Raw genomic sequence first — 27,510 nt, forward strand, 5'->3', positions numbered from 1 at the left:
ACTGCACAGTGAAACTCGAACAAGGACAACTGCTGATTTGTGTTCCCCTCTATCAGGACTTAAGAGCTGAGATGATTATGAAAAACCTTTAAAGGACATATCGTGTTTTTCCTTAGTATTTTGTCTTAACTATAACATACGTAGATTATGGTTTTAAATGTTGTTTATTGTAAAGCCATATAGATCCAGATCAGCTCAATCACAAACATCTATTGACTTGGTGTTCAAAAACTGCAGAGAAAAGATAAATAATTTAGTACAAGAATGGAATTATTTAAGGCAAAGTTAACTAATGTTAAAAACAGAACAAGAACAATTTAAATTGTTTCCAACAATCCAAAGTTATTCCTCACTTACCTCCTGCATTCTGAGCATCCTAATGATTCACCTTGATTAGTTTATGAGCACTTTTCAGCACTTCCAGAGGTTAAAGGTAAAGTTAACAACAACTAGAATGTTAACTGCACACTTCCTCCCGCTGACTTTTTCTGACCTCAATAACCAAACCAAGAACTTCAGGTTTCAAATGGGATCAAACCAGGATCACACAAGAGTAAAAGTGAATGCAGCTGAAGTTTTGCATTAAAATGGAGTAGGCTATTTCCAGTTTTGTCCAGAATTTAAAAAAAAACAACTGCATAATAAAGTAGTAAAGTTAAATAACTGTCTCATATCACTAAGTTACAGGACAAAAGGTTTACTGCATTAATGTGTTTGATATTATTTTTTAGCAATCCCTTTTGATAACAAGGCTTCCGTGACAAGAAGCCAATAAATAAAATATAAACAAACCACAACTGTCTTGTGACTGTGTTTCCATATGTCCCAACTCTGATAATGGTTTTCCCCGGCCCCAAAATCGGCACACGAGTCGACCCACTTTGAGGTCCCCGTCCCGTGATGAGCATGCACAATGGAGAAGTTCATCAGGTTTTCTTGGACAGATTGTAAATATTATCAGATGACTCCAAATAAGGAAGTGCCTGATAGGGAAACAGTCTTGCTGTGTCATTGTGATCTAGTCAATCATGCCATGACACATTTAAAGGCGAGGAGCTTTGCCAAGACATGCTCTCAAAGGATAACTACATAACATAAGAAAGGAGCCATATTACGCTATTTTCTGATCTGTAATGATGTTTCCTCATCAAAATTTGTATCATTCACATGTTTAACACACAAACACTGCATATTTAGGCTTGTGATGTCCCATCGTAATACAGGAAGCACTCTACTGCGTTTTTAAACTCCATACTTCACTTGGATGATTTTAACCTGTAAATTCCTATCTCTGCTAAACAAAAGAGAGAAAGCAGCTGTTAACTTGAAAACTACCGCTTCATGACATCCCAAGGTGGAACAAAATGTCCTAATCTTTGGAGATGAAGTCAGACTAATAGTAAATAATTACTCAAACACGTGTGAATGAAACAAAACACAACTCCAACTTTGTTTTTGATGAAGTAACAACATTATAGCATGGCTAAAAGCTCACAAGAGTCAGTTTTGTGTAATATAGGACCTTTAAAAGTGCACATTATAACGTTTCTAGCGGAGGGTCTGCCACCTGCTCATCTCCATGGAGATCAGGCATGTTCTACAGTATGGCATTAAAATAGTATAGGGCTAATTTACTGTTGCTGACCTCTATTTATACACACACGTTCATCAATAAGCATATGTAGGCTCTACAAGCAAAGAGTGGTAGAAGTCTTTTGCCCAAGAACACAATGAAAATAAGGATGCAATTTATGAGTAGTATTAGACCCACCAATAGGACTACTGAGCATGGTTACATGGTTTAAGCAGAGTACAGCGTGGACTATACTGTGTGGTCAGGTCAAATATTCAATCTAAAAAAAAAAATGTATTAGGTTTATTTTTGTTCTGTTAGCAATTAGTCAGTATTTTGAAATCACAGTTATTAAAACAATGAAACTGCATGGAGCATAACTGGAATACAACACTGGAATAAGAAAAGATGTAAAAAAGACTAATGAAAAAATAATATCATACTTTACTATTCTAAAAATGTTTTCAACAATCTGTGCATTTCTTCTAATTTTGAAAGATACATAAAACATAACACTAGAACCATTCAGACGCCTTTAGCTCTGGATCTACTATTGCAAATGAATAAACACATCTCACGTAATTATCGACAAATGATTTGAAACAAAAGACGTAATATTGAAATTCCTGATAATAAAATGCAAGTTACCTGTAGATTGCGAGGTTTGCGCTGCTGATCTTAGTTTTAATCTAAACTCTGCGAGATGTTGATGTTTCGGTGCAGAGCTCAGCATTCCTGAACACATGGACAAGTGAAAGGCCTCAGATTTAAACCAAATTATGTTTCCTCTTTTTCAGTGCCCACGAGCGGGGTGCAAAGACACGCGTTTCGTCATGTTTTCCTATTTCTAAGACTTACTGGACTAATACACGTTCAGAGGAAGAAAAGGGGTCATATAGAGGTTGATTTTTGATTCTTGTAAGAGCAGTCTGTTTGTAGTTTCAAATTTTGTAGCTTCAATAATGTTATTAATGTTATTATCATTTTAAATACAGGAGTAGGCAATATAAATTACTACAGTATTTTTGGAGTATCACAGTATGTATATATATATTTATTTTGCTAGAAATTTTATTGTAATTTATTTTTTATATTTTTTATTCAGCAGGAGAGCAGTAGCATGAAATGGGAAGAAAGAGTATAGAGATATTGATACTAAAAAAGTTAAATAAATAGTTGAAAAAGAACTTAAGCTTGATCAAAATTAAGACTACATTATAAGATAAAGAAAGTATTTAATGTTTGAAATTACATATTATCTAAAAATAACATACTGTGATAACGCTAAAATGAGTTAACACATTTTTATAGGTTCTGTATTACGCAATACAGACTATTGCTTCATTTTTTTTCTGTCTATTGTGAGCTTTTAGTCATGTTGGAATGTTGTTATCTTCTCAAAAATATATCCAGAGTTGTGTTTTGTTTCATTCACACATATTTGAGTAACTCTTTATCATTAGTCACATCTCCAAAGCTCAAAATACTCAGTGATCCAAATTTCAACCAAATTTTCATTAATGCAACAAGCTCATGCATTGTTACATGTTGTCTAATTCCTATTCTTTACTTTTCTTTTTACCCATCATCCCACAGCCACACTTCAGTCGTAAGTACTAAACAACGTGTTTTGGGCCAGGCTTGAGCAATGACATTTCAATGCTAAAGTAAAAGGGGCTTGCACGGCGCATTCATTTGCACAGTGTAATCTGCATAATAACAATGATGAACAAGCCATCAGGGACTGTTTGAAAGAGAAGGGCACGCGCTCCACTCCAAACGCAAGCTGATTCTGTTTATTCAATGCAGTTAGGTTGATGAGGGAGCAATATGGAGGAGGCTGGATGGACACTTGTTACGCGTTACCGTTAAAATAGCAGACATCTCCACAAAGAACAAACAGCACAGACAGGCTAAAATCAAGGCGCCGGCCGCAGCTCTCATCCATGTAAATTCAAAAGCTCTTCATTACTGGTCTTTTCCCTGCAATCTTGTGTCTGAGAGACTGAACTAAGTGGTTAATCAAGCTGAAGACCAAACTGTGTCTGAGGGGCAGGAGACGAGACACCCCGGCTCACTGACGATGGACTATAGAGTATCACAACCAAGTATAGGAAGACCATGTCCGTACAACCACACCATCACAAGGAATGGACCAATATGGAATTTTTAGACAATACTGACTGAGATTCTTCTGTTGTGGCCAAGTAACCAATAGTTCCTAACAATCCACAAATTGTAAAGATGTAGCAAAGTTCACAGATCAATACATTTGTAAAGAAAATTACATCATGAGATTTGGTCCACAAGAACAAGAAAAGATGAGATTTTGAGATAATTTATAATAAAGAAATGGTGCGGTCCAGGTCTCAATTTCGGTCCCATTTGATTTACTTTATTTTGCTGCCATTGTCGCGCAGCTTTTTGAAACTACAGCATCTCATCTCTCACCAGTACTTTAACCCTTTTTTGTCAAATCCAAAACTAATCAGATGGAAATAGCCACTTGACAGGTTGGCAGGTTTTCATGATAATAACTTTGTTTGGTGGATAGTACCTGTGGTAGACAGTTTTACATCAGTCAAGTGGCAGTTTATGAAAGCTGAAAATAAACAATATTACATCCAAAAGTCAGAGATCATTTCTAAGTCATTAAAGAAGTAAGGAACACATTTTCTGACAGTTTAAACATTAATTTAAGAAAATAAAAGGTTTTGTTATATATTTCCAACTTTCAAATAATAACTATTAAATAAATTAAATTAGTGTTGCCTATTGTTTACAGTATAAATGCAACAATTATGGAATAACTTCTATGTATGTCACAGCTCAGCCCAGGAAGTAAAATGATAAAGTTCACCAGAAAACACCAAAAGTCAAACGAGGGAATACTAAAGATAAGATTTTCAGCAAAATCTTGAATATTATCATCAATATTATCATGGTAGTCTGCTTAAAAAGATACTTCTGATGTACTGAGGACAAACCGGGAATAAAACATAGGTACACAGGGATGAATGACAGAGAGAGAGAGAGAAAGAGAAAGAGGAAGAGGAGAGAGAGAGAGAGAGAAAGAGGAAGAGAGAAGAGAGAGAGAGAGAAAGAGAAAGAGGGAGAAGGAGAGAGAAAGAAAGAGTTACATTATTGATTGAAATATTTATTTATTGAAATATTGAAAAAGTTTTGCTGCAGCAGACTGTTGCATCTGATGTTGCTGCATTTCCACAGCGTGTCTCAGTGGCCTTCGTGTCTCAGTCAAACTTCTCAGTGCAGTTTAACTGGAGGACTGCTCAGGTAGAGTCAGCAGATGCTGTGAAAGAGACAAAAGTGTCCCTCCTCTGTGGCCTGCAGCATCACAGCAGTGTCCAGGGGGAGCCAAGTGAACACAACAGGAAAAGCCTCACGTTCACTCTCACGTTATCCTGGTGTTTTGGTTGGTGATGAAATGATGTAAAAAGCCTGTAGCATCTCAAATTTCACCTTAGTTAGTAGGGGTGTGCATGGTGTATTTTACTTAATAATTTTGTTTCAGTGCTACAGTTTTGTTGCTTGTTTAGTGACAGGAAACTCATTTATGCAACACATTGGACATTTTCACAGTTTTGATGATTAAAATGGGAGTGCTTCCTGTTCACTTTGCACAAGAAATGGTTTAACAAAGACTTTTAGTATCACAGCCATGATTTAGCCTTTATTATTTACTGAAGCGTATCAAATCCATTTGAAATATATCGTATCGAACCAAAAGCTCACGGTATAGAGATATGTATCGTATCGTAGCCTGTGTATCAAGGTATGTATCGTATCGGTAACTTCTTAATGATACCCAGCCCTATAAAAAAAATATTTGTCAGACCAGTAATAAGTAAAATATATAAATATAATAAAAGTGAGGAGTCTGGATTTATATATTTTTTTGCACTGCACAAACATTGCTGTGTATCCTATTATCAGAATAATTTTTATTGACCTTATATTGACCCTGCATTTCTTCCACATTATTTTATTAAACAGTCATTTGCTTCATATCAATTGTAGGAATTGCAAAATTGATACCAAGCCTAACATCTATTAAAATGCATAAAATTCCCATACTTACGCTGAATTTAAACCACAGTAAGTCAAAATAGCAGAAAATTACTCTAAATAAGGCTACTCACTGAAGCTCTGTCACACACACATTCCCCCACATTATCTGAATAAATGGCTTAAATGTTTGGTACAGTCTCTATCCTCTATCCAGCAGCAAGCCTTAATACTTCAGAATATGATCCTGCATAGTAGAGAGATCTTTTCACATGCTTTTGATAGCACTTTGCATTTTCAGATATATTAGGCTGAAAGTCTTAAAGCTGCAATGTGTAACTTTTCTGATAAAGGGTCTATCACCTGCTTGTCTCATGGAGATGTTTTTGCTTTGCTCAGAATGTCCCACTGTATGGCATTAAAGTCATCTATCTTGCATTGGTTTAATTAAGAGCGTTTTATTGCTCAAAAAAACCTTGAAAAGCATCTGCATTTCAATTATTGATTTAATTAAACTGTTGGATTTTGTGACCAAATTATTCAAATAATTCACATCCAAATCTTATGGCTAAAAACAAAAACTTATGTTTAACTTTTGCAAAACAAAACAGCTATATTTCAGGGATACGTCTAAAATAGGCTAAATTACCTTAAAGTTTAAAAAAAAAACGGTGATGAGATATGTATTATTAAATATAATTATCATTGTTTACAGCGCCACATACAGGTGTGGCATGTGTATTACATCGTTTTCACTCAGCGCTCCGTTGTTGTCCGGACGTGAATATTTATTGATCTGACACAATTTTTTTCAGCCCATAAAAGAAAAAAATCCAGGAGTGTTGTCATGTGGATGTAGCCTCTGCACAGATCTGAATTGTACAGTAACTTGGTCTGGTGGAATACACATATCACATTGTCTTGTCTAATGCCTTACTGTGGAACATTTCGATGAAGTCAAGCATATTACCCACATTTAAACCACGCCCCGTCCTGCTGACTATATGCTCTGATGACGTATGGGTGTTTCTCAGGATCTTGTTATTGTTCGTGAAAGTATGTGAGGAATGCAAGTGTGTGTGAACTGAGCTGTAGACACTCAACAATAGATTTAAGATTTAGATGAAGACAGGGCTCACTCTGCCAGAAACTATAAAAATATCACTCAAATCAGACTTGATGTACTTATAATCCTATGTCCTGTCAATCATCATATCATTTTCATACAGTTTTTCAGATATACTAGCATTACTGCATTTCTATATTTTATTTTACTTGTACATTTATATAATTTGTGCCTTAATTGACACCACTCTCTTGGTGTTTTTTTTTACTTACTTGGAATTTATTATTATCATTCATATTTTTTACTGCTTGTTATTATAATAATATATTGTGATGTGTGTGCTACTAATTTTCCCTTGTGGATCAACACAGTTTGTCTAAGTCTAGTCAACTAAGTTTGTTGACCAAATTTTGTATTAGTTGACTAGTTATTATAGCAGGATTATAAAGACTTATGTAGACAACAGGAGAAAGGAAAAGGTATGGAAAAGGAGTGAGTGAGCTGGAGTTGTTCAGTTTAATCTTCTGTTAACTTTTCTGAATGTTGTTGTTTTTATGCAAGATCCTATATTATTAACTTTGTAAGCTTTTATTCTGCTACAGCCCAGTAGTAAGTAAGTTATTTAGTGGTAATGTTAGAATGATTTGGCATTTAGTATCACTTGTAGTATAGTTGTAATACATGATAGTATAAATGTTAGTCCTACTCTCTGAACAGAATTATAGAGACGGACAAAGGTCAGCCACTATCAAATGTATTTATTTTTTATATAGAAACTTCAGAGCTGCTGTTGTGTCCTTGGGCAAGACATTTCATCTACCTGGCCTTATAGTGTTGTACAGGTGTATTAAGGTTTATGGGGTGGGGTTGGTTAGAAAGGTTCTAACTAGGGGTGTGCAAAAATATTGAAATATCGATTTATCGTATTGTTTAATGTGATGATACAGTATCGTGCACTGCTGTACTGATATATCACCAAGCGTATTTTTTGGTAAATTTTATTAAATTATTTTATTACAGAGCTACAGTTTGTTGTTTGTTTAGTGGATGGAAACCTTTCTATGTGACACATTTGACATTTTCACTGTTTTGATGGGTAAAATGGGTGTGTTTTCATATGAACTTTGCACAAGAAATAGTTTAACAAAGACTTTTAGTTTCACAGCCATCATTTAGCCAATATTTTTACTGAACCGTATCGAATCGATTTGAAATATAACGTATGGAATCGAAAGAGCACTGTATCCGTATCATTTCGTGGCCTGTGTATCGAGGTATGTATCGTATCGGCCACTTCTTAATGATACCCAGCCCAAGTCTTAACCAAGGTTTTATCAGTCTGCCCTCGGACAGTTGAGGCTACAGATTCAGTGTATTACCACTGTTGTTCCCCATTCAAATAAACTAAATAAAATTAGCTAATCTATAAACTATGTAACTTTCTGGAGGATGTTCTGAAGCTTGATCTCTCCATGGCTATGTTATTGCTGTGCCTGAAAGACCTGTTTCTCAGTGCGGCATTAATCTTATCCGTCTCCTTGGACACGAGCAGGTGATGCCAGTAGGCCAAATTTGTAGGTCAGATCTACAGATATAACAATATATCTTTTCTAGTGAAGGGTGCACTACCTGTGTGTCTCTATGGAGATGTTATTTCGTTGCCTTGAATGTCCCACAGTATGACATTAAAGTTATCCACCTTACTTTTATCCAGTTGTTTTACTGGAAAATATATTGTGTATTATGGATTATGAGTGCCAGGTTGCCTCTTCACAGATCCTGTCTATAACTTGGCTTACTGGTGTCACCTGTTTGTCAAATAAGTTTAATGCCTCACCATGAAACAGTACACGCAAAGAAATCATACCTCCATGTACACAAGTATTGTGACTGACCGTCCACCCAAAAAGTTACACAGTTCATCTTTAACTTATACAATCATTATAGTGAAATAAAGTTTTATTCTTTTATTTTTTTTTTTTTACAATGCACTAAAGTTAAGGCCATAGAAGAGGGAGGGAGAGAGACCCAGGACAAAAGAGTAGAGAAATAAAACGTACTGTTTGATCTCCGCGGGATACGCAGGTTTTTACTGCTCAGAAACCGAAGCACATTATAACTTCAACTAATGGAGATTGGACACAGGTTTCATATATTTATTTGTGCCAATCCATTTTCCTTACTTTGCACACTGGCCTATGATTGTTCACACTTTTCTCTTTCAAATGCTTTGCTGAAAAAATCACTTAATCCCACTGCCTTTGTCCAAAAGTTTGCCGTAAGTGGCTATCTCTGTGTGTGACCATGTCTCTATCTCCAATGCCCTCATCTTTCCCTTTTCGTCTAATTGATAGCACTCAGAGAAACATTTTTTTCCAAATAAAAGTCTCTAAAAATAATAAAAACTAGTCTTTTCTCATACTGTATGTGGCGGCGTCTTTGTCTGGCTTACCTCCCGGGCTTTGATCATGGCAGCGTGTGACTATGTTTGATTCCTGAGGTACTTTGACAGGTTTCTGGACGGTAAATGGTCCGTCCGTCTGTGAAGGTAGATCTGAAGAGACAGCAGACGTCCAGCTGAGACAGGATCAGAGAAGAGACAAACTTTAGTGAAAGCCATTGTGAGGGACAGAGCAGCACCTGGCGCCCGTAACTCTATGTCTGATATGTGTTGCCATTTTGGGGTGATTACAATTATGGTGGATCATTTTGTTTTTAAGATGTTCACATCAAATAAAAACTCTGCACATCCTGGTTTTCTAATCTAAACTCATTCGTTAAAACAGTGTAACACAACCTCCTCATTGTTTAATCTTTACATAGATAAGAAACTTTAAAAGGACCTAATGTCTTGAAAGCTAATAGGGACCATGCAGAGACTAAACCAGGATTAAATGGTGACATCTAAGGACAACTCTACAAAACCAAGACAATCCTAGAGAAAACATCCTAATCATGACTAAGATTTAAGTAGGAATAAAACAATAGTTGGGCTGCATTGCATTGTTTTATTTTTTTCATATAGTGTTTCTAGAAATAAACACATAAGCTTAGGTTCCTTACCATTTAGTGTAAATTTGTGCTATTTTTAGTGGTGTTTTTTTTTTAACATGTGTATAAAAATATGTTCACCAGAATGTTATCCTCCAGTGTTAAAAGAATACACTGTTGAAGTAATGAAATGCATATGATTGTTAAGCTACACTGTTAGATCAACAATTATTATAATTTTCGTTTGAAGTGGCTTATGCACAAAAAATGATGTAGATTATTTTATGAAACTGTTCTCACTGTTACCCTGTAGGCGTGGCGATGGTGCCCTCTAGTGTTCATTAATGAGAACAGCAGATGAGAGACAGAATGGAGGGCGTCGATCAAACTGGGGAACTGTTCATAAAGGACAGTAAAATCTGGATTTCAAAGAGGGAATAAAAATACAATATAGATCAGAATCAGAGAAATTAAAAAAATCAAAAATTTAAATAAAGATAATAAATAAAGAGAGATTAGCAGATCTTCTCGTGATGTTACGTATCAGAGACTATGAAATAATTAAAGAACTGAATGAAATAATTTAATCAACTAAATGAATATGCAGATTTACCAGGTGAACTCGATATGACTCTGACTGCAGCGCCACGGTCCAGGTTTATGACTAACTTGATAAAAATGAACATGAGATGAAGCACATGTCCAAACCTCCAGGTCCCAACAGCGCCCTCTGGTGTGCGCTGAGTGAACCAGGGCAGACATCGTTAATCGATCGCAGATACCTTATAAACCTTCTTCTCTGAGCGTTTGCTGCTGAACTCTTCATTTGCTGCGTCTCTGTTTGTTCCGCTCGGTGCTTGGAGCCATGGCCACATCAGTGAAACTCAACACCGGAGCTCAAATGCCCATTTTGGGACTAGGAACGTGGAAGGTGCGTGTTTAGAACCACATTTACTTTGTAGATTCATGTTTATCGGACAGGGGCAAGCGCGCGAATCATCCAAACTAGCATAACTTTGAGTATAGCAGCTGCGCAGTTATGCAACTCGAGACATGCTTGACAAGCCGAGTTTTTTTTTTTTTTTTTTTTTTTTTTTTTTTATTCATTGCAGCTTTGCCATATAACAGATTAGTTTCCTGGCTTGTAATTTCACGGAGTTGTCTTGCAGTAGTTGTTTCATAGATCTTCAGTCTCAGGACACAGGATGATCTGAAAGAATGACTGACAGGCTGCACAGTATTTCTATTTTTATTTTTTTGTGTATGGGGGGGGTTGACTAAGGACACTAACAATGACACTTGACACTTTTAGTCTACTTCATGTAAAATTTTGATTCACTGAATGCAATAACAGGTTGTTACAAACCACTGAAACACTATTTTCATTAGATCAGCAACACAGATTGTTTTAAACCATATTTAGATTTAAAACTGGTTAGACGGGTGTCAAAAAAGGTGTGGTGTTGCTTTTCACTCAATATATGCTTGAAAGTTACTGTATTAGGCTCCTTGATGACCTGTGTAGCCTATAATGTAACAAAATAATTTGTAAAATGAAAATAATAGTCATCAATTTGTTAAAACTTAAATGTAAAAGAACATAGTTTCCTAGATCAGCAACTTTTTCAGTTATATGATCCCTCTGTCTTTCCAAATGGTTATTTATAACATGTTTATTTTCAGTCTCCCCCAGGAAAGGTGACAGAGGCAGTGAAAGTCGCCATCGCCGCTGGATACAGACACATCGATGGTGCGTTCATTTACGAGAACGAGAAGGAGGTGGGAGAGGGAATCCACGCCATGATCAAGGATGGTGTGGTCAAGAGAGAGGATCTTTTCATTGTCAGCAAGGTAAGGAAATACATAGTGTAATCATTTTAATTCTATGCAAATTCAATTTTTACCTATCCAGGTCTGAAAACACTGAACAATATTAGTAGGTCAAGTTGAATAAAGAACAAAAAAATAATAATTTTGCTTTGAGTGTAATCATTTAAATAAATATTAAAGGCAATCCCAAACAGGACTGCAACTGACTAACTGAGAGATTAACTGACTAATCATGACTAGTCGATTATATAAAGTTATCGTAGTCGTAATTTAATCATCATAAACGTTATCTGGACCATATACACTCTATAATGCATACAAAATGACCTTTTTAAAGCAAGGCAGTGGCGTTATTTAATCAAAATGTCAATAGATTTCAAATTTTCATCAACAATAATACATTTTACTCATACATATTCTTTATCTAGTAGTCTTCAGTCACACTATTCTATCTTTTCTTTGGTTGATAATATATTTATAAAGTTTCAGTGCATAATAGAAGTATTCGTTTGACTCAAAATGAATTGACTAAAAAAAATAAATGTTACAGGCCTAATGACACTTTTTTCTGTTTTCTAGCTGTGGAGTACATTCCATGAGAAGCCACGTGTGCGACAAGGCTGTGACAAGACTCTTAGTGACCTAAAACTGGATTACCTTGACCTCTATTTAATTCACTGGCCACTGGGATTCAAGGTCAATATTTATACTTTAATAATATGGAGATCTATATGTTCAGTTGCCTTTGTATTGTTCTAATGGGCCTTTTTTTATCATGTTCTTTAGTCTGGTGATGTTAACTTCCCATTAGATGAAGCCGGCCTGGTCATTCCTGATAACTCCAACTTCTTAGAAACCTGGGAGGTAGGTTAATAATAAGAATTGTAAAAAAAAATAATTATGCATAAAACTTGTATATTCCTTTACTCTACGTGCAGGCTATGGAGGAGCTTGTTGATGCTGGGTTGGTCAAAGCTATAGGAATCTCTAACTTCAACAAGGATCAAATTGAAGCCATTTTGAACAAACCAGGACTCAAGTACAAGCCTGCAAACAACCAGGTGAGCTTAAGGAGGTTTAGATACCACGTGATAATTGTAATATTAACTACTAAGTACATTGTATGCTGCACTGTTGCAATATACAACTGCATGGGAAACTGCTGAGTCATCCAGCTATCCGTTCAGTTAAAGCACCAAACACAAGATAAAACCAGATTCCAAGAACAGCAATAAGACTATAATGACATTATCTGTCCTCCCTCATCAAGTCACAGAAGTAAATGCCCTGTTTTTTATGTAATAGGGCCTCAGCAGTCTCCCTCAGGCTACAGTCATTAGCTGAGTTGACCTTATATTTCTGTTTTCTGAAGCCATTTGTCACAATCAGTGTCCTGACTGTTCTGGTTGTACATTATAGTTCCATGTCTTATGTCCCTATAGCTTTTACAGGTGTATAGAACACAAGAAACTAACTGTAAATGTCATTTAAAGTGCTAAACTAATGAAATTATGATTTATAAAAAATATTTAAAAGGTTGCACTTGCAACAGAGCAGAGTTGGCACAGAGGCATGTAAAAATAAAATAAAGTAAAGCTGCACAATATGTGTTGTCATTCTGCTAAGTCCAATTTAATGAAGGCAAAAAAAGCTACAACCACAAAGACCAAATGCAAGTAAATACACAAACCTACAATTTAGAATCAATACATGTACTTTACAGCACTTTACCATTAGGGCTGGGTATCATTAAGAAGTTGCCGATACGATACATACCTCGATACAGTGCACTTTTGATTTGATATGATATATTTCAAATCGATTCGATACTGTTCAATAAAAAATAAAGTCTAAATCATGGCTGTGACACTAAAAGTCTTTATTAAACCACTTCTTGTACAAAGTTCATATGAAACACAAACATTTGAATCATCAAAACAGTGAAAATGTCAAATGTGTTGCATAAATGAGTTTCCTTTCAATCCCCAAGCCACAAAACTGTAGCTCTGTAACAAAATTATTTAGTAAAACACACGTAAAAATACTCTTGCTGATATATCGATACAGTAGTCCACGATATCAATACTGTATCATCACATTAAATGATATGATATATTGATATTTCAATATTTCTGCACACCCCTACCTTACCATATTAGGTTATGAAGCATCTTATTGAAAGTACATAACCATTTTTGTCTGCTATACTTCTAAAGTGTAGTAAAACATTATACACAGTAATGCACAATCAAAATCTTGCTCCTGATACACACTTGAAGTTGTTGTTTGTTGCCACTAGGTGGAATGTCATCCGTACTTGAATCAACAGAAGCTGATTGACTACTGCCACTCAAAGGGCATCTCTGTGACGGCCTACAGCCCCCTGGGCTCCCCCGACAGACCCTGGTTAGTAACTGTTCAACTGTTTATAAGCTGTTTTAGTTTTGTGTTTATAAGTAGGTCAAATCCCCCTAAACGCGCCTTAATTTGCACTTAGTCCTTTAGTCAGATACTTGTGACTTTTGTTCCTCTTTGTGTTTGGTGGTGTGCATCATGTTTTGTAATCATTTGGGAGTTGAGTAATTTTGTGCTCTGTTTTGTGGCTGGATTTTTCTATTCTTCTTGAAATATGTTTGCATAATTTTTTTATTTATTTTTTATCAATGAAGAAGCTTGTGCCAAAGAGTAAATGCATCTTGTCATTTTCATAGGGCTAAGCCAGAGGACCCCTCTCTACTGGAGGACCCTAACATTAAAGCCATCGCAGAGAAGCACAAGAAAACATCGGCTCAGGTACAAGCTAAAACATGGTTTATGTGATTTCACAATACACTTTACATTACATTATAGTTTGACATGTCTGCTCGTGTCAGGTCCTGATCCGCTTCCACATCCAGAGAAATGTCATTGTTATTCCGAAGTCAATCACTCCTCAGAGGATCCAGGAGAATTTTCAAGTGAGTAGCAAATATTGAAGTATTTTAAAGGTGCATTATGTAAATTTTCCAGTGGGGAGGTCTATCACTTGCTTGTCTTCATGGAGATGTTACTCCTTTGCTTGAGATTTAGTATGGTTTTAACCTGATCTAACTAGTATTTATTCAATTATAGGTCTTTTTATAGCTCCGAAATACTTGAAAAACATGTATTATTACTGCGAGTGTGGACTCTTCTCCACAGATCTGACAGGTAGCACTTTGTCTGGTGATGCCTCTTGCTTGTCTCCATGAAGATATCAGTTTAATACCATATTGCGAAACATACTTGGCCAAGAAATAACATTTTCATGGAGTCTTGCAGGAGGCATTAATCCCACCCCACCCTCCCCAAACCAGAAAAATCACACATTGCACCTTTTAAAATATTTTATATCGTTCTACCATTAAATTTGTTGGATATAATGAGAGACTAGAATAGTTTGATCTATGACTTATTTTTGTTTGTGTTTTTGAAGGTGTTTGACTTTGAACTGAGTGAGGAAGAAATGAAGACCATCCTGGGATTTAACCGCAACTGGAGAGTGTGTGGGATGCAATGGTGAGAGTCGAGCCTTGTGCAGTTCATGATGTGATATGTTACTTGATCTTTCATATATTAATATCAAATTTCTCTTTTTAGGGGCATAAAACACAAGGATTTTCCATTTAATGCTGAATTCTGAAACACCACCTGTTGGCTGTTACATTTCAAGATGCTTTTTTTAGTTTTACTGTTAAGACTACGTTATTAAGTTCACTCCTGCAGAAGAAAAAAAAAGAAAAACTGAAATTGTTGTTTTAATATTTGTTATCAAAAACTTTTAAGGTATTTTTTATCTATGTTTATTTGAAATGTGTGAAATCTGCATTCATCTGCATTTACAAAAGTTTACTGAAAAGAAATTGTCTGTTTATTTGGAAAACAAAATATATATAAATATATATAGTTACATTATCAGTTACTGTTCTGATTTCTGTTAAACATGTAAACTTACAGGCTATGTACTTGTGATTGCCTGGAGTTGGCCAAGCACTTCCTTTTGTCATATGATAGTCATGTTTGTTGTATGTTCGAAGTCATGTGTTGCTGTGTGCCTGGGAATAAAATGCGGCTTTCACTTCTCATTCTCTGTTAAGTCTTTTTTTTTTTTTTTTTTTTTGCTTAATTCTTGTTATATCAGTTTATCTTTGATGTAGCTTTACTGCTGCAGAACTATCCCAAGAGTGGCCACTAGAGGTCGGAATGGTCTAAATACTTTATAGAATACTAGTCAAGAGTTTAGACACACTTTTTCATATATTTTTCTTCTTTATTTCAAGGATTATTTGTATTGTAGATTCTCAATGAAAGCATCCAACCTAAATGGACACATATGGAATGTAATAAACAAAAAACATTAACTTAGAATTACACAGAACTTGTTTTAAATTTTATATTTTTTTAATTTTTTTTAAACTTTTGCTTTGACCACTACTTTACACTTTCGACATTTCTTGACCCTGACAGTGCACAGCTGTGAAGTGAACACCATTTCATGTGAATTCATCATGAGGCTCATTGAGAGAAAGCCAAATGTTTACAATGATGTCTACAAAGCAAAAGTTGGCTACTTTGAGGGCTTTCCTCTTGGAGACAATAAAGTCTGATCATAAAGATACCTGGAGTTAGTTTTGTCTCATTCACACGTTTGAATAACCCTGGATTATTAGACTGTCTGCATCCTCAAATCTCAAAATGCGTTGTTCCACCTTGTGATGTCATGTCGAGGTAGTTTTCAAGTTAACATCTACATTTTACATTTAGTTCAATAGAGATTGGCAATTCCAGGGTTGAAATTATACAAATGATTCTTGTGTAGGTATATGGAGTTTAAAAACACAGTGGAGCTCCTTCTGTATTACCACATGACATCACAAGGTGGAACACAGTGTTTTCTGTCTGAGAGAAGGACTCAGCCTAAATATGCAGGATTTATGTGTTAAATATATGTGAATGAAACAAAACACAACTCCAGGCATGCTTGTGATGAGGAAACAACATTATAACACAGAACAGAAAATGCTCTAATATAGGATGTTTAAACTAATAAAATGCATAGAACAAAAGAGAATATATGTATTATGTCAGTTTATTCTTGCTTCCTTAATCCAACCTTTATTCATTTTTAATTTAAATTTTAAGTACAACTGTAGACACGACATGATGATTAGTATTCTGTATTGAAGGGGTAGTCTTTGTGCTTCAGGCCCCTGTGGAGAAAAACATGCAGGGTCATGACCTTTATTCATGCCCACTGTAGCCTGCAGCCTGTCTGACTGGCTGCAAGTGAAAGCAACTTTAAAATCCTATTGTGCGTGGACAGATCACCGCCCACATCCCGTATTTGTGACTTATTCCTAAAGTTGCCGTGGGTGCTGTCATCTCCATTTGGAAGTATAATAGGATCTTATTATAGAGCCAAAAAATACAGGCTACAAAGGTGTCGTAAAGCCTCCCAGAGAATCGGTGCAGTGTTTGCTTCTCGGTGAGCATGATCTTTATACATTTTGCACAGATCAGCCTACACTGAAAAAGGTAAACATCTGTGCAGTTGATAATGAAGTACGTTTTTAAAATAGGTTTAATGAAGTTAAAATATTTTACATTTTGAAAGTACGCTGCATACAAGTAATTCACAAAGTTATATTGATACTATGATGATTGTACTTCACCATATATCATATTTTATTGGTGAAAATTGGTGAAATGAATTGGCTTACCCGCTTTATTGCAAAAAATGGGTGGGGGTGAAATAAAATTGATATAAAAACTCCAGATCATATAGATAATTAGATTAGATTTATTCAGGGCCTCATTTTTATATGGCACACCTCTTGTTCAGAATGCGATGTTCCTCAATGACAACACAGGATATATTATTGCAGACTCATGTAAAAACAGACAAACAAAAGGTCTATAAACATAAGTGCAGAATAGGCCGTGTCTTGATTCTTCGCCTCGATTCTGCAGGAAATGGGTGAGAAAGTCCCACCCAGATAACAAGACCCAGGGATGAGAGAGGGTATAAACTCCTCAGTGAGATGTAAAGTAAAGTTAGACTATTTTATATGATTTCTGCCTCCTGAAGCCTCCCTCATGTTTACCTCTGCAAATACAAGGACTGGTTGGAATATTTAAAAAAGTGTCTCCACACATCTCCAACACTCTGGTTAACTAGGAAATGAGGCCCGGTCGATCTGTGGAGAGGCAACCCCGCTCACAGTCAGAATGCCTGTATTTTTGAGCAATAAAACCACCTCTAATTGTAAGGTAGAACTGTTTAATGTCATACTGTGGAGCATTCCAGGCAGCGCAATGACATATCCAGAGAAACAACCAGGTGACGGACCCCCAAACCACCTTTGATACAGATGGGAGGGGCAGCTAAAATTAATTGTTAAAACACATTTATGTTTTCTGTTGTAAATGTCTCATCACTAAAATAAATGATTGGGTTCGACATTTGTGAATTTGGATATTTCATGGCAAAGTAAAAAGTAATGAATAGGAAAAAACTTTCTCCCCATCTGAGAGTACGAAGTCACCACAATCTAAAATCAGAAATAGATGCGAAATAGAAATAATGTTGGGATGTCATCTGAAACCCGGCAACCCCGAGCGTTACCCACCAGTACGGTACTATGCGTCTCCAGTTCTTGTTCAGGCTCAGCAGACTCTTCATGTCCTCATCGCTCAGCTTGAAGTCAAAAATCTGATATAGGGAAACGTACAAAGCCACAGTCAACTTGTGGTATGACAGTGGATATGACAGGTTAGACTCATCATTACATTAAACAGATTTTCATTTTTTAGTTTTTAGTTTTGTTTAAGTTTATAATTTTACTTCTTGGTTGGACACTGGCAGCATGACAAACATAGATGTGTAGCTGTTACTTAGCAACCATATATTAACATATATTAGAGTAATACAAACTTTATTTATCTACAAGCAAAATTGTTTGGACACAGTAGCTCGCATTAGCCTGATTCATGAGCCAGTTTCACTTTGTAGAAATCGTCTGACATCACAGCATTAGAATTCATTCGCTCGATGGTAGGCAGGTACTTTTTTTCATTTAACCAATCGCTGCTATTTTGTCGTGACATATGTAATGTGCCGAAAACGGGGCTAACTGGTATATTAAGCTTTTCCCAAATCCCGTAGGAAGAAGGGCAATAACGTCTTTCCCCTTGATAAAATTCACGGAACATTCTCTTCGTTCTGGCTTTAAATCCTCGATCTCGGGAATCGCTGCCAACACAGAACGTATGGCTCTTTGCTGATTGGCTGGTGCCCGAACTCGCACTTCTGGGGTTTTGCGAGCTGTCTAGTGTATTCCGATTCCCGACCTAGTCGCTGGAGAGAAATGAAATTGAGCGAAGGCACTAGGTGGCGCTAGCCTGGCTAAGCTCACATATCACAATATAATAATAAAGAGTAAAAACATATATAAATGGTAATAATAAATCCAAATAATTAGCAAACAGCAAGAGTCTGGTGTTAAATTAGACATAATTATATAAATGAATATGAATACCAACAGCCTTGATTTCAACAGTGAACTCTACTAAAATTTGTATTATTATTTACTGCAGTGCGCCCACTGAGTGCCATTATACAGCCACACTCACCGTGCTGTGAGGACGTGCCCACTGTGGCAGCCCACTAGAGTTGTTTCAAACTCAATTTCAATACTAATGAATAAAGTCAATGGTGATTTCAATACTGAATATTGTAAAGATAACTACTTCTCAACACAAAATTATAGTGCTATCTTGATGTCACCATGTTGTCTTATACTAGCTCTGATGAAGTAAAACAAAATACACATACAAAAATTTAAGTATTAAATAGCCAATCCCATAAAACAATCAAGTGGGACTCAGTAAAGAAAAACTTCACTCTGTCGTTTTCAACTTATTTAAAAATAAAGAACTGAGACTCAAAAGTGAAATCGAAGGCAATTTAAATTTATCTGAAATTTCAATAAATCACAAATCTGGTCATGGTCATCAAAAAAGGACACCTGGTATACGGGAAAAAAAAAAAAAAAAAAAAAGCAATGTATTTTGTAACCGGGGATTTCTGTTTGTTCTGTGTTTGAATCTTGTGAATCCAAAGGTCTAGTTCTTGTCTTCCTTCTCCAGCAAATGGCGCCACTGCTCTGGGCGACGCGGGCGAATTGGTTCTCAGGTTTTCCTCTGTAAAACTCAGTCAAAAGTCAAAAATTCAGAAGTATAGCACAGTTTGAGGAACATTTTTTTTCTTTCTAAATTCTACACACGTTACACATTTTATTCAACATTACAATATTTAAAGATGTACTTTTTATTCGAGCAGCAGAAGATAGATATATCAATAGATAGATAGATAGATAGATAGATAGATAGATAGATAGATAGATAGATAGATAGATAGATAGATAGATCGATCCATGGGAGAGATACCGTGGGATAGTTGTCATGATGATTCCCGCCAGGTGGGCGTGGTCACGTGAGCACAGATGAATGCTGGGTTCTTTTAAAAATGGCGCTCACCTGCCTGACAGGTAAGGGACCTGTCACCTGATGACGTGGCAGCGGGGAGCCGAGCCAACTCATTTTGTTTGTCGACAGTTTCACTAAAGTGACTCTTGATGTTACTTTAAACGCTGTTTTATGTCAGCGGAAGCTCCTCTCACGGCAGCGCGTCGTTTTTGGCAACAAAGAAAGAAAAGACGGTGTGGAAGCGCAGGACTCGCGTGAATCAGAAAAACGCGCCAAAAGTGCAGCGAGACCCGGATCACCATCAGCACGACAAACAGCACGGAGGAGTCCAGGTGAGTCTTACGAGTCCAGGTGAGTCTTGTTTGTGGATACGAAGTGATTCTTGCAATAATAAATTGTTGTTCGTTTGTAAATGTTGGATGAATGAAGCTGCTGCGGGTGCGTAGTTACTCTACGCTCAGATTCACGTTTATGCAATGTGCAAAGTGGATTGAAATAAGTAAAGCGTCGATGTGATGAGTTTCAAATGATAAAGATTCTTTCGTTGAAAGGAAATGAATTTCACTCAGTGGATGTGTTTTAAATGATGGCTCACTGAAAAAGGTGGATTATAAAAGTAAACATGAAGGTGCGGCCTTGTGTCCTGAAACTGTCTGGTAAAAGGAAACTTACAGAAAGGCCTTTTCTGAAAACAAATGCAAAAGGTTTTGTCAGTAAAATGAAGGAAATAACACTACAAACGAAACTCATGAAACAAAAGCAAAACGTGTCGCAAATAAAATCTCTCGGTATTTTGATGTGTGATGATGTCATTTATCACAAAGTGTAAAACCATGGTGAAAAAAATGTGTTTTTCAAAAGTAACAAATTGCAATGAAAAGGTTTATAAATGTGCACCAAGCTTGGGTTGATGAACTGGAAAACAGTGAGTCAGAATTATATGACAAGAATGGTACATTTGTGGGAGATGAATGATACAAGGATGGTACAGGACCTGCCATAAAATACTCACTCAAACATGCAAATTTAAACAAATGCAAAATAAAAAGTGGAAGGTGTCATCGAAGGTTTCAAATGGGATGAAAACTTACTTGGACAATAAAAATCTCTCATCTATCCTGGAAATTTAAAACCCGTCCAAATGCATCCAACTGTACAGTGATCATGATGTAACCCTCAAATCCTCAAACCTCGATTCTTTCATTTTATTCTTTACCTCGTGTCCTCTCAAAACAAGGTCTGAAAATATGGTTGTACTAATGGCTTCAGATTTGGGCCTAATCTGGTCTAAAAGTGTCATATTCTAAACACTTTTATGGAGACTGTGTGATCTCTTGTGGGTTGATCTGGTCTAAACATGGACTAGATTTTAATGTTTAATTTCCACAGGTGGCACTTGGTTTTGGGTCCTTGTATTGTGTTGGGTGTGGGTTTGGGGTGATTGGTAATAATAAAACTGAAACAAGTGCATAATTGAGGAAAACTGTGATGCATTCAGACCACCTTGCAAGAGTTTACCTGAACTGTGTGTTTTGGGTTGAACGTCCGTCAGCTTCCCTCAAAGACACAAAGTTGAACATAAAACTGTTTTGCTGAAATACACTAGTATTTTGTAATTTTGTTTCTAACTTTTCCTTTGTGTTTGCAGATTTGGGTGGTGTCCTCTAACCTTTCTACAGGTCTCAGTTTATTATTATCATTGTTAATTAGTTCATAGTTAATCTAAGCTAAATATACTTCATGTCTTGCAACTGTGAGACATGAAAATCATCTGCAACAACTGTAGCAGATGTTAGTTTATTTTATTTGAAAACAGCTAAAGATAAAACGTGTCTGCCATATGTTACTGACTAACCCTGGAGTTTTCAGGTTTTAGGTTGGTGTCTAACCCTTTTACAGCAGCTCTGTGATATCTACTATTGCTATAGAAGCTAAAGAGTGAAAAATGAACCTTTGAAGTTAAAAAGGACTCAAGAAGTTAGAAGAAGAATGGAAAATCTTAAATCAGAGGCTCTGCTTCAAAATATGGAATGAATGAAAGAATTGACCAAGACCACCTTGCTGGAAGAGTTTACCTAAACTCTGTTTTGGGTTGGGTTGGGCTTCAGCCAGCTTTCCCCCAATGACCCAAAGGTGAATTTAAAATCGTTTTGCTGAAATACACTAGTATTTTGTAATTTTGTTAATAACTTTTCCTTTGTGTTTGCAGGTTTGGGTGGTGTCCTCTAACTCTTCTACAGGTCTCAGTTTTATTATTATCATTCTTAATTAGTTCATACTTCGTGTCTTGCAATTGTGAGACATGAAAATCATCTGCAACAACTGTAGCAGATGTTAGTGTGCCGTAACGGTAACTATGGCGATAAGACTTCTCTCACATCAACGACTCCACAGACGTGATTGTCTTTAAGCAGGTTTAATGATGCTTAAGAAAGTGAAACTGCAGAGCAGAAAAAATACAACATTACAACACGTCTACAACAGTTACAAAAACACAAGGCAAACAACAGCAAGTACAAGCTGCAAATCCACACACCGGAGGCTAACCGACGCCATCTCGAGAGCTGTGTGGTTCGCATACAACCACCACTTTGTAAGGCTAGCATCAAAAACACTACAAAGCTGGACCTACAAATAATCATAACCAAAGTTGCCGAACATTGGTAGAAAATACGTACCGGCGATGCACCAGATGGCACCATACACAAGCAAAATTCAAGAAACACAAAAACAGGAGAATTATACATTCAAACATTTTTTAAACAATACTTCATGCATAACAGAACAGTTAGTTTATTTTATTTGAAAACAGCTAAAGATAGAACATGTCTGGCATATGTTACTGACTAACCCTGGAGTTTTCAGGTTTTAGGTTGGTGTCTAACCCTTTTACAGCAGCTCTGTGATATCTACTGCTGCTATAGAAGCTAAAGAGTGATAAATGAACCTTTGCCTCCATCTGAAGTTTAAAAGGACCCAAGAACTAAAGAATAATGGAAAATCTTATATCAGAGGCTCTGCACCAAAATATGGAATGAATGAAAGAATTGATCCAGACCACCTTGCTGGAAGAGTTTACCTAAACTATGTTTTGGGTTGGGTTGGATTGGGCTTCAGCCAGCTTTCTCCCAATGACCCAAAGGTGAATATAAAAACATTTTGCTGAAATACACTAGTATTTTGTAATTTTTTAAAATAACTTTTCCTTTGTGTTTGCAGGTTTGGTTGGTGTCCTCTAACCTTTCTACAGGTCTCAGTTTTATTAATATCATTGTTAATTAGTTCATTGTTAAGCTAAATCTATTTCATGTCTTGCAAATGTGAGACATGAAAATCATCTGCGACAACTGTAGCAGATGTTAGTTTATTTTATTTGAAAACAGCTAAAGATATAACATGTCTGCCATGTTACTGACTAACCCTGGAGTTTTCAGGTTTTAGGTTGGTGTCTAACCTTTTTACAGCAGCTCTGTGATATCTACTACTGCTATAGAAGCTAAATAGTGAAAAATGAACCTTTGCCTCCACCTGAAGTTTAAAAGGACCCAAGAACTAAAGAAGAAGAATGGAAACTATATCAGAGGCTCTGCTCCAAAATATGGAATGAATGAAAGAACTGATCCAGACCACCTTGCTAGAAGAGTTTACCTAAACTCTGTTTTGGGTTGGGTTGGGTTGGGTTGGGTTGGGCTTCAGCCAGCTTTTCCCCAATGACCCAAAGGTGAATTTAAAACTGTTTTGCTGAAATACACTACTATTTAAGAAAAAGCTAAGTGAAACCATGCTTTGTTGAATACTGCTAAGATAGTTTTAGTTATGTGCTCTCAAGATAAAACACTTCTTGTAATTTGTTAATGACTGTTTCCTTTGTGTTTGCAGGTTTGGGTGGTGTCCTCAAACTCAGTTATCAGTTTATTATTATCATCATTGTTAATTAGTTCATAGTGAAGCTAAATCTACTTCATGACTTACAACTGTGAGACATGAAAATCATCTGCAGCAACTGTAGCAGATGTTAATTTATTTTATTTGAAAACAGCTAAAGCTAAAATGTGATGACTGTCATGTTACTAACTCTTCAGTTTTCAGGTTGGAGAAACCCACATCTTTTTAAAACCAGATCATTTGGAATAATCTTAAAGTACAGTATATTTTAGTAGGGAATTTGTGAGGAAAATTTTTCCTCTATATTTGACCCATTCATCATCAAAGTGCTGCTGGGGCAGCCTGTCAGGAGCAGTGAGCTGCTGCCATATATCTGTGCAGATTCTGTACACAAAGGAACCTTCTTGCTGTGAGTGAGTGCTCAATCACTCATCTTGACTTGAGTCTTGGTGCAAGGGTTGAGGCCCTTGCGTTCTGTCACATTTTTATGGTCTGAATGTAATAGTTCTGACCCTCTGACGTTGGATTTGTGACCGACATAATCTTACAGGGATCTTTCCCTGCTGCAGGTTTCACTGGATTCATTGGTCTGTTCATGCAGACTTTAACTCGGGTAGGTGACATTTCTGTGTGAATCATCATCTCAAAACAAGGCCTGAATATGCTGAGGATTTTATGTTACAGTCCAAGGCCTGTTCTGAAAGTGGACCATATTCTAAACGTTGGCTCACTTAGTTACATTTATTCTGTAGTTCCAATTACCATTTGAATGTGAGCTTTTGACTAGTATGAATGTTAAATGATTGCATAGTTTTGTAAATGTGACTTATTCTGAGCCTGACTTGGTTTTACATCATATCAGAGCGTTTGAGGTCTGCTAGTATTGCTAATGTTCGGTGAGGAGCCGCACCCAAGAGGAGGAACTTATCACTTTTATCAGACAGTCAGTATGAATAATTATCTCCTAATATTTCAACATTTTAAATTACGCAGAAATTAAGACTTCTGAATTCATAGGTTTTAGTTTATAGTATTGTATCTGACTCATTTATGACTGAGTTGTAGAATATTTTGCTTTAATTTACTTTACTTTATTGTATTATTTTACTTTATTTTACTTTTACTATAGCTACCTTATTACAATCTGCAATATACAGTATTTATTGTGAACAGTAGTCTGCCTCTGCTGTTTATAAATATCAGTTCGTACAGTGTTTATGTTAGTCTTATATTTTGTTATGAAAGTGCTGCATATTCATTCCCTAAAAATGACCATGTATTAATAAAATAAATAAATAACTCCTTTGCAATGGTAATATATTGTATTATCTTTGTATTTTTTTCAGTGTCAGAACAGCTCTTGATCCAAAATGGCTGCCTTCCTCCATCACTGCCCCTTCCTGAAGTGGGTCCCTCAGCCAGCTCGGAGAAGAACTGGAGCTGCCCTCATGTCCGTGACCGACCAGTGCCCCATCGTCACGCGCCAGATCAGTGTGAGCTCCTGGAATAGACACTGGTTACCAAGGCGACGATATGAGACTGTTGTTAATAAAAAATATAATTTTTTTTCTTTCTTGCTGTAATTTGATTTACATCATCCAACATGTTTTTCTGCCTTCTGGTGGCCATTTTCCATTCCTACAATCCCAAGTCAAATATTGATTGTTTTTGCTCAAATGAATGATCATAGTTATATAGACTTTTGGCCCCACTGTAATTCGGCTGCACCGTGGTCCAGTGCTTAACGCTGAGCTCATGGGGATGGACCGGACGCGGCCCCGCCTGTCATTAGGACAGGCCTGGGCTGCGATGAGTGAAACGGGGGGCCAACTTCGCCACGGAGCCTGGGTTCGAGTCCGAGTTGGGCCAGGTTTGCGTGTTGGAGTCCGTGTGATCTGATTGTGTTTCTTTGTCACTCTGAAAAATACGCACAAACACTGGAGGACTTTGGCTTAAAAGATTCAATACGTCACGGCCGTAGCGCCACCTGTGTAAACTGTCACTGCTTTCTTCAAATGTCCATATTCATGACGCAGCAGAAGGCGCCTGTTTTGCAGCTTATGACTGTCACCACAAGGGTGCGCTGCTCCACTGTCCAATTTATTTTCTCGCCTCGCAAGAATTTATTTGAAAATAAATTTGTGGGTCTGATTGACCTGCCCCAAGAGCGCGGGAAGGAAAAAAAATCTTTCTTCGGGTCAGTGTGACCCCGAGGAGAGGGTGAGGGTTGAATAGTCTTGCTGTATTTTTAATGGGACATTATGTACAGCTAATGCATAAAGATGGTGTGATACAGCCAATATCGATGTCACTAAGTTCAAGAGCAACAGTAAAATCCTGATCAGATTTTGCTGTTGCTCTTAAACTTTTTAACTGAGAGCAACAGGTTTTAGTAAATGAACAATTGTCTGAAAGTGTCTTCTCTAGCGCTGGGTCTCCACAAGGTTGTGCCCTGTCTCCGTTTCTTTACCTAATGTACACCGACACAGTAGGAGCAATCTGGAGGGCAGCTACCTCATCACATTTTCAGATGACATTACTGCTGTCTTTCCTGCAGAGCACAGAAACAGGCCATGGTAGTGCCCTCTCCAGTTTTGGCACATGATGTGGAGATAATCACTTGGACTTGAATGTTTCAAAAACCAAAGAAATGACAGTTGGTTTCATGAGAAAGCTGTGAACTCAGGCACAGTATTTTATTTAGGGGTGTCAAATTATCACGTTAAATGCGATTAATTAATTACAGTCATATTTAGCGCGTTATGTTTTTTAATCGCGTTAATCTCATTTTTAATCTCTAACTTTACAGTTTCTGTATGCGAGTTGCTTTATTATAAAATCTGTTTTTATGTGTTGTTGGGACAACACACACACACAAAAAACACATTAATTATTTTTTTATTTCGGTAATTCCACTCATTGCCGGAAACCCACACAAAACGCGCGCAGTAAGAGCGACGTAAACGTCATGTTAACGTTTGCGGCGTCAGTCACACAATGGACGAGGTCGAAGAGCCAGTAGAACAGAGGCAGCAGTGCACAGGTAAAAACACATTCGTGTCTTGGAAATTATTCTCCCGACGTGAAATATAAAAGAAAATAACAAATATAAAATCGCCTACAACTTAAATGTCACTGGTGAAAACAACCTGCATAGACTCATGATGTCTGCACTACTGTCCTATAGTGACCTGCCACATGAGGGGACACGCACACAAACAAACACAAACACACACAAACACACACACACACAAACACACACCTTCATCATCGTCATTAACCTGAGAACGCGCGGACCACGTTTCTTTCCGTAGTTACTGCGCGGACACCGACGTGCTCCCGTGCGCCGCGTACGTTTTCTCGCGTACGCTGCGTAAACCGCGCTTCCTCCTGTGCGCCTCTAAACCGGGACTAACCCAGTCCAGGACTAAAACCAGTGATCTCATATATAAAGAATTTCTCTATCAATAATATTTTTAATATGGTTAAGGAAAGACTGGACTTTTTATTGTCTTTAAGTAGACAAAAGTTATTATGTTCAGATTTCCTCATCTTTGCTACTTTACAGCAAACAGTTTCTTATTCATGGAGACTTGGGCTCAACAGCCAATTTGGAGAGATTTGTTAAACAATA

At 36.8% G+C, this 27,510-nt stretch overlaps 2 protein-coding genes across 10 annotated transcripts in view; one reads left to right on the forward strand and one right to left on the reverse strand.

The window, feature by feature from the left end:
• tfec (transcription factor EC) overlaps window positions 1–10,401 on the reverse strand; it is a 61,268-nt gene extending 50,867 nt beyond the window's left edge. For 5 of the 9 annotated variants that reach the window (XM_055154154.1, XM_055154159.1, XM_055154156.1 and 2 more), the window contains exon 1: window positions 2,222–2,374. The gene's annotated coding sequence lies outside the window, so the exon portion shown is untranslated. Of the gene's footprint in view, window positions 1–357; window positions 506–792; window positions 949–2,221; window positions 2,375–9,117; window positions 9,243–9,962; window positions 10,076–10,269 lie in introns of those variants that run through there. The other 4 variants (XM_055154151.1, XM_055154153.1, XM_020920027.2 and 1 more) reach the window with 4 other exon arrangements.
• A 25-nt stretch (window positions 10,402–10,426) lies between these two features.
• LOC110155854 (aldo-keto reductase family 1 member B1-like) lies at window positions 10,427–15,589 on the forward strand. Its single transcript, XM_020920024.2, has 10 exons — window positions 10,427–10,587; window positions 11,340–11,507; window positions 12,066–12,182; window positions 12,273–12,350; window positions 12,425–12,547; window positions 13,786–13,892; window positions 14,198–14,279; window positions 14,360–14,443; window positions 14,941–15,023; window positions 15,105–15,589. The coding sequence occupies exons 1-10, from the start codon at window positions 10,522–10,524 to the stop codon at window positions 15,145–15,147; spliced, it is 951 nt and encodes a 316-aa protein (XP_020775683.1). The 5' UTR covers window positions 10,427–10,521; the 3' UTR covers window positions 15,148–15,589.
• The last annotated feature ends 11,921 nt before the right edge of the window (window positions 15,590–27,510 follow it).

The sequence above is a fragment of the Boleophthalmus pectinirostris genome, unplaced genomic scaffold (assembly GCF_026225935.1).
Source record: "Boleophthalmus pectinirostris isolate CB_2022bp ecotype Guang Dong unplaced genomic scaffold, ASM2622593v1 HiC_scaffold_18, whole genome shotgun sequence".
Taxonomy (NCBI): domain Eukaryota; kingdom Metazoa; phylum Chordata; class Actinopteri; order Gobiiformes; family Gobiidae; genus Boleophthalmus; species Boleophthalmus pectinirostris.